Source organism: Lycium barbarum, chromosome 8 (genome assembly GCF_019175385.1).
Source record: "Lycium barbarum isolate Lr01 chromosome 8, ASM1917538v2, whole genome shotgun sequence".
NCBI lineage: Eukaryota > Viridiplantae > Streptophyta > Magnoliopsida > Solanales > Solanaceae > Lycium > Lycium barbarum.
This window is the reverse complement of record NC_083344.1, coordinates 32,990,458-32,998,784: the sequence shown is the minus strand read 5'-3', so window position 1 is coordinate 32,998,784 and position 8,327 is coordinate 32,990,458. Positions and strand designations below refer to the sequence as shown.

Here is an 8,327-nt window from a genome sequence, read left to right as displayed (position 1 = left end):
AATTCGGTCTCTGAGCTCATCTACATTTGGAACACATAATCTGTCTCGGTACCTCAAGGTACTATCATCTACCCCTTGTTCAAAAGTCATTTTCTTATGCTTGTGAATGCCCTCTTTTAGTTGTAACAAGTAGGGATCACTAAACTGCTTTTCTTTAACTTCTACCACTAAGGAGGAATAAGCCTTGTTCTGGACAACAACACCACCATCTTCGGAGTCCAGGAGTCGAACTCCTAAGCTTTCCAAACGGTGAACTTCCCTTGTCATAGTCCTCTTATTTGCCTCAACGTGAGCTAAACTTCCCATGGATCGCCGACTAAGAGCATCAGTTACTACATTTGCTTTCCCCGGATGATAGAGGATATCTACATCATAATCCTTAAGCAATTCTTGCCATCTCCTCTGCCTAAGATTCAACTCCCTTTGCTTGAAGATATACTGCAGGCTTTTATGATTGGTGAAAATGTCAACATACACTCCATACAATTAATGATGCCATATCTTAAGTGTAAAACCCACGGCTGCCAACTCTAAGTCATGAGTCAGATAATTCTTTTCATGAGTCTTAAGCCGATGATATGCATAAGCTACCACCTTACCATGCTGCATTACGACACATCCAAGACTAATTCCCTAAGCATCATAATAAACTACAAACCTTTCGATTTCCTCTAGCAATGTTAAAACTGGAGCAGAAGTCAACCTCTTCTTTAACTCTTCAAAACTTTTCTCACATGCATCTGTCCACTAAAACTTAACCTTTTTCTGAGTCAACTTAGTCAACTAGCTGAGATAGAGGAAAATCCCTCCACAAAATGTTTGTAATAGCTTGCCAGACCCAAGAAACTTCTTATATCGGAAACTGAGGAGGGTCTGGGCCAATTCTTTATGGCATCAATTTTTTAAGAGTCAACCTTCACACCTTCACCTGAAATTACATGGCCTAGAAATGCCATTGACTTGAGGCAAAATTCACACTTTGAGAATTTAGCATAAAGCTCACGGTCCTGAAGTATCTGCAACACTATTCTGAGATGTTCTTCATGTTCAGTCTCACTAAGAGAATACACCAAAATATCATCAATAAATATAATGGCGAATAAATCAAGACACGGCTTAAAGACCCTGTTCATAAGATCCATGAAAGCAGCTGGTGCATTTGTCAACCCAAACGATATGATAAGAAATTCAAAATGCCCATGATGGGTTCTGAAAGCGGTCTTAGGAATATCAACTTCCTTAACCTTTAACTGATGGTAACCTGATCTGAGGTCAATCTTGGAATAATACTGGGCACCCTGAAGTTGGTCAAACAGATCGTCTTTCCTGGGAAGAGGGTATCTGTTCTTAATGGTGACCTTGTTCAACTGACGATAATCAATGCACATGTGTAAGGAACCATCCTTCTTTCGGACAAACAAGACTGGCGCACCCCAAGGTGAAACACTAGGACTAATAAATCCCTTATCATGGAGATCTTTTAACACTTTTAACTCTGCTGGAGCCATTCTGTATGGCGGAATGGATATCGGCTCAGTGCTGGGAAGTAGATCAATTCCAAAGTCTATCTCTCTATCAGGAGGAACTCCGGGAAGATCCTCTGGAAAGACTTTTGGAAATTCGTTAACGACTGGTACGGACTGGAGAGTAGGGGTTTGGGTCTTTGAATCCCTAACCCGAACTAAGTGATAGATATACCCCTTGGAAGTTATCTTTTTGGATTTGAGATAGGAAATAAATCTACCCCTAGGTACTACTGAGTTACCTTTCCACTCTATGACTAGTTCGTTAGGAAATTCAATTCTTACAATTTTGGTTCTACAACCCACTGTGGCATAACATGAAGCTAACCAATCCATTGCCATGATTACATCAATTACCATCTCTAATTCTGCTAAGTCAGCTGTGGTTCTGCGGTGATAGACTAAAACTGGGCAACCCCTATAAATACGTCTAGCTACAACTGACTCTCCAACTGGAGTGGACACTTCAAAGGGTTCATGCAACTTTTCTAGTTCTATCCCAAATGTCTTAGCAATAAATGGGGTTACATAAGATAAGGTGGATCCTGGGTCAATAAGGGAAAAAACGTCAAAAGTGAAAACTGTTAATATACTTGTGACAATATCTGCACGTGCCTCTGTATCCTGATGACCTACTAAAGCATACAAGCTGTTTCAACCTCCGCCCGCATTGCTAGACTTGGCTGCACCATGCCCTGACTGGGCTTGAGAATTACAAGGAGCTACTGAATTTGTGGACTGAGCCACCTTACCACCGGTACCTTGTCTTGCTGATGGACAATCTCTCTAAAAATAGCCTCGCTGGCCACACCCATAGCATATATCTATGCCCATACAACACTCCCTTGGGTGCCTTTTACCACACTTGCCTCAAACCGGATTATCATAAGTCTGCTGACCCACAGTAGCCTGAGAGTGAGAGTAAGAGTAAGTTGGCCTGAAATTCAGCCTCTTCTGATCATTCTTGAACTTTGGAGCTGGGGCACTGGCTGCAGATGGAGCGTGTCTTGATGATCTGTTCTTGAAAAAATTTCTGCCTCTACTTCCCCAATGACTAAAGTTACCTGCAGACTTAGCTCTCTTATTATATTCTCGGTCCCCAAGACCCTGAACAAAGGCAACCATCTTGGTAATAGTCATCTAGTCATTTTGAGCAGCAATATTCGCATCACCATACAAGTCGGGTGTAAGGCCCAACACGAATCTCCTAACTATGACCCTCATGTCAGGAAGCATATACTGAGCAAGCATAGATAAGGAAACAAACTTGAGATAATATTTGTTCACGCTCATACTGTTCTGCCTGAGTCTCTCAAATTCATAAGCCTTTGCCTCTCTAACCTCAATCGGTTGTAAGTCATCAATGAAATCATCAACAAACTCATCCCAAGTTACTAGATATGCATCCTCCCCGCGGGACTTTTCCCACGTCTCATACCAAATATGAGCAACATCTTGCAACTGATAAGCTTCTAACTCTGCTGCCTCTGTCTCCGTAGCATGTACAACACGAAAGACTTTCTGAAGCCCATCGATGAAGTTCTGGGGATTTTCTCCCTTAATAGACCCGGTGAACACTGGAGGCTTCATGTTCAGAAATTCCTTGGTCCTAGAACTATGCGACCCTCCACTAGCACCTACGCTAGGAGCTGTTTCCTGACGTTGTGCCTGATTAGCAACAATTTGGGTGAGCAGCTGAATGGCTCCCCTAACATCCATGTCAGTAGCATTGCGTTGCGGAGTAGCGGTGGGACGATCCTCCACAGGCTTTCTATAGCTGGGGGTGCAGTATTTGTTGCAACCCTCTGAGTTTGAGGCTCCACCTCTGAAGTAACGTTGGCGGTATCCCTCTGGGTAGCTGTGGTCCTCTTGGAGTACTTTCTTTTTGCAGGCATTGTCTTAAATGCGAAATACGCATGAGTTGGAAGGATTCCTGAAAGTATAGCTCTAACTGCACGAACTACAGTATGAAAGAAGTGAGACAATCCTAGATGTCTTGGTGGTCAACTTTTTTATATCTGTGGGGCCCGAACACATATAAAAGTGACCCCACTGGACACGGTTTCATAGGCTTCCTAAGACACTTGAACCTAGGGCTCTGATACCAAGCTTTGTCACATCCCGAACCATGGCCTAGGCGTAACATGGCACTCGGGGCCTTACTGCATGTGACTGAGCGAACCACATGAGTTGCTGAATCAACATAAGGCACAAATATGAGCGGAATATAACTTAAACACGATGAGCCTAAATAAACATGAGATGTCATAATTGTAAATAAAATACTGGATTAAAACATGAATACGGATTGTCATAAATACTAAGCCAAAGATGGCTATACGACTTTGGATATCTGACATAATATGACTGACTAGTCTATGAAACCACTGACATGAGTCTGACTGCTAAACTGTTTACCGGGACAAGGACCCCGGCATACCTTTACTGCATAACTGAAATAACATAAATAAGATTAAACCCTAAATAAGATGGGGCTCACCAATAGCTGATACGTGTAGCGTCCTAACGAGCCGATCCGTCATCCTGTAAATCTATATCATGAAATATAGGCCCCGAGTCAAATAAATGGGGCATCAGTACACTTGAATTGTACCGGTATGTAAAGCAACTGAATGAAGTAAAGCATGGCACATGAAATAATAGAACTGAAACTGAAACTGAAACTGTAAACTGAATTTGAACATGAATATCGTCTGACATGAATATGTATGTCTAACATAAGTAAAATATTCTAAGTCTGTAAAGATATTTGTGGGAGAGCATAAGTGTAACCGACATATAACCACCACGTAAGAACGTCGCGTCTGATCTCTGCCTGACCAACTAAGCCATCCTGTACGTTGCCGGGGTACAAGACATGAACATGAACATGGATGGATCCAATATCCCTCAATAGGGAAATATGAAGGAATCGTCCTAACTGGGTGGAGCGATCCTTATCATACGTTGGCATACGTAGTTTCAGGCTGTCTGAGCCTTTTCTGTAATCTATGCAACTCGCAAAGACATAAACATGGATATAGTTAGCTTAGAAGCCCATGAATTTTATAAACATGACTTGCAACATGATTTGTAGATATAATATAACATGAACATGGATACATAGTATAACTTGTATGAAAACATGGAGACACGTAGGATTTTCATGAAAATGAGCATAATAGTTCATATCTTGCATTTAAGAACCCATGGAATGCAAAGTATGGGTTTTCTTGGATTATGAACATATTCTCAATAACCAAAATGGAATATCAAGAACATAATAACGAATTATTGATACAAACATGGTATATCATGGTACATATCCTTAGGGTTATCATGAACATGTATAGAACCCTAGTTTTGGGTGAACTTCTATGATAATGGAAGGACGTGGCGTGGGGAAGAACAATGATGTTCCCACACGTAGATAGCAACCCTACATACCTTAATCGCTCTAAAACTTGAAGAAAAGGTCTGAACTTTTGAAGAAAAAACCCAACAATCTCAACTTGAACCCTTGAGAAGAGTTCTTCTTGAAAACCCTAAGATTATAGCGTAGAATCTTGGTAAGAATCCGTATACATGTTAGAATTACTTAGGAATACATGGGAGAGACATAAATTGATGTGGGAGGATGAGGAGAGGAGAGAAAAGTCGTGCTAGGGTTTTGGAGGACTAAAAAATGAAATAAAAATTCGGAAAACGCGACTTCAAGTGACTTTTGGGGGCTCTGCGTTGGCATCTACGTCGCAGATGGCCTTCTACGGCCGCAAATGCTAGGGCATAATGAAACAGAACGATGGGAACTTCAGGACAAAATATTTTGCCCAAATGCATAGGTAAATGTGTGGCAGATGGCCATCTGCGTCGCATTTCACATTCTACATCGCAGATGCGTGTCCGGCGAATTGCTATGCGACCCATAAGTAAAACTGCCATGATATTTTGTACAGATATTCATTTGACCTCTATCATATACCGTTGGAAAGGTATTTCAAAGGGATACAAATTTCATTAAGGAAAGTTTCCCAAATTATCAATTAATAAAGGGGTTATGATCGCTTAAAGTAAGCCCTTCTGCAAACTCACTTGAAAACATGCTCCATAAAGTGGCTTCCGACTTTCCTTTGCCCAAAGCCTCTTCTTATAACTTAATTAGTTTTCCATACACTTCCTATACTCCTCATATTGTTTCCATTATACCCCCATCTTATGGGTCGAGCTCTAGCCCGAATGCACGAGGTGTTACAGGGGTCTTCTTTCCAGGCCATTGTTGATCATGCCATTGGTGTTGAGTCTGCTAAGGCTCGATATTTTGGAGAGGTTAGTGAGAAGAATCCATGTCATTATGGTAGTTTCAATGGATCCAGTTACAGGGGTAGGGGACAGTCATCCAGGCCCTATCACGCAGCCCCCAGCCGCCCTGTCCAGTCAGCATTCCAGGCTTCTTCGGGTGGTCCTAATAGACCAAGTGGCTATGGAGCTGGGCAGTCTTATGGTAGATCTTACTTCTGTACAGTGTACCGTGCTGGTCCCACCAGTTCATCAGCTTCAGTACATCAACCTCCAGCTCCTAGAGCATGCTATGTATGACGCCGGTCACTTTATGAGAGATTGTCCCAGGTCAAGGTAGAGTGGTTGTCACACCCCCCAACGAGGAGTATGACGGGCACCGACTCACAGGTTGGGAACCACCTGACTTAACGATTACCTTGAATACCATATACTATAACTTAGCATACACCTGCACGCAGAAAAGGCCCAACATAGAAATATCTGATAATTCAACATATATGTACATATGCGAACTGACAAGGTCGCTACATCATCACGAGTATCAAAAAGCCAGCAAGGCTAATGGGAAAGTGTCAAAGACCAAACAAGGCCAACATGACCATGCATAATATTTACCTATCCCACTATGTCTATGAGCCACTAAGAGTGTACATATGAACATGTATTACACTAGCAGAAAAGTACCAAAAGATAGCAAGTCCGGAGTAGTGGCACTTGCTGGCACCGCTGAACCTAGAAGTCCTACTGCGGTTGCTCCCCAATAACTCTGTCAGATCCTGCAGCACGAAATACAGCGTCCCGTGCAATGGGATGTCAGTACGGATAAAGTACTGAGTATGTAAGGCTGGAACCGATAGCATAAGTAGGACAGAGATATAAAGAGAATAAAGGTAACCTGCCATCTGAAAACGTACCATATGTGATGCATGAATCTTAAAAATCATATATAAGTAGGCACAAATATATATATATATATATATATATATATATATATAAGTGTTAGTGTTGCGGAACATGCAACCCGATCCATAATTGTTAGCGTTGTGGAACGTACAGCCCGATCCATATATGTTAGTTCTGAGGAACGTACGACCCGATCCATAAATATCATATGTTAGTGCCGAGGAACGTACGGCCCGATCCATAAATATCATATGTTAGTGCCAAGGAATGTACGACCCAATCCATAAATATCATATGTTAGTGCCAAGGAACGTACGGCCTGATCCATAAATATATTATATACATATACATAATGTAATTAGCATGCATGAGAGCTCAATAAAAGTCACTACACAGTCGGAGTGACATAAGGTCGATGACCTCCGAATAAATTATGGAAGTTCGTATCGGGTCCAAAGAAATGACTTAATGATGATAAACATGATAACATGCCAAGAACCAATCAAATAACTAAGACATCCAGATTTGAGCTACATGACTTAGGAATGGAGGGATTTATTATGGAACGTTCATGTTCATGCCCTAGTTGGATTCTTGCCAAGGAAAGAGAGAGAAGCGAACACCTTACATAACTTATTCGTCAAGCTACCTCTTAAGGGATCCTTTATTTCGATGCTTGCCCTTCACCCGAACCTATATAGAATGAGAAATACCTCTTTAATCATACTTTCCCATCAACTTATTCGTTCTAGTTATTGAAGACTAATTTGGGTTACGAAAATTTGTGCAGCATCTCCCCTATATTATCTACTTCCTCCAAATACCAAAGAAACTCCCAAACAATACCAATAACAATATCATCAAGATTCTACAAGATAAATATACACAATTCCATCCAAAACTTTCTTCAAACCCCAATCCATAAACCAACAACATCAACACAACAAATTATAACTCTTGTTCTCATAAATATTCCTAAATCAATATTAATAAAGAGAGACTCACACCTTACCTTTACTATAATAGGAAGATCTTCAATATTCACTTTGAAACCAAGCCAACTCTAACGCAAGACAAAACTATAATCACGGCTATACGTTACCCGGACCTCGATTAATACTCCGTCACTTGAAATTATTCAAAATCCTCACTTTTGTGGTGTATATAGGCTCTCATATGTTGCTGAGCTTTCTGGAATATTTGGGGGATTTATTATGGAGCAAAATGGGGTTTTTACCCCTTATATAGTGGATTAGAGTCGGTTGGCACCGACTCTAAAATCCCTCTGTGCGTTCGCGCTGCCTTGGGGCCTGTTCGCGCAGAATTGTCCATTGCTACTCTGCTCGTTCGCGCCACCCTTTTGCCCGTTCGTGCAGGGTTAAGCCCTGCACTGGTAGTCCGTTTTAAAATGCTCACAATTCTCTATTCCAATATCAGATCGATGCGTGGTTTGTTGCATTGGAAGCTAGACTTCCCGAACTTCAATTTAGGATTTTGTTTCACTTCAAAACTCCTCATATACTATAAGATATTCGTTCCTCAAGTAGGGCCAAAATTACCCCTCATACTTTCTCTAAAATCCAACAAACTTAATTTCCTTGA

At 41.3% G+C, this 8,327-nt stretch overlaps 1 protein-coding gene across 1 annotated transcript; it reads right to left on the bottom strand.

Moving 5' to 3' along the window:
* Positions 1 to 902: 902 nt before the first annotated feature.
* Positions 903 to 2,648, bottom strand: LOC132607787 (uncharacterized). Its single transcript, XM_060321865.1, has 3 exons — positions 2,423 to 2,648; positions 1,420 to 1,600; positions 903 to 1,125 (listed from the first exon to the last, which is right to left on the bottom strand). The coding sequence occupies exons 1-3, from the start codon at positions 2,646 to 2,648 to the stop codon at positions 903 to 905; spliced, it is 630 nt and encodes a 209-aa protein (XP_060177848.1).
* Positions 2,649 to 8,327: the final 5,679 nt, after the last annotated feature.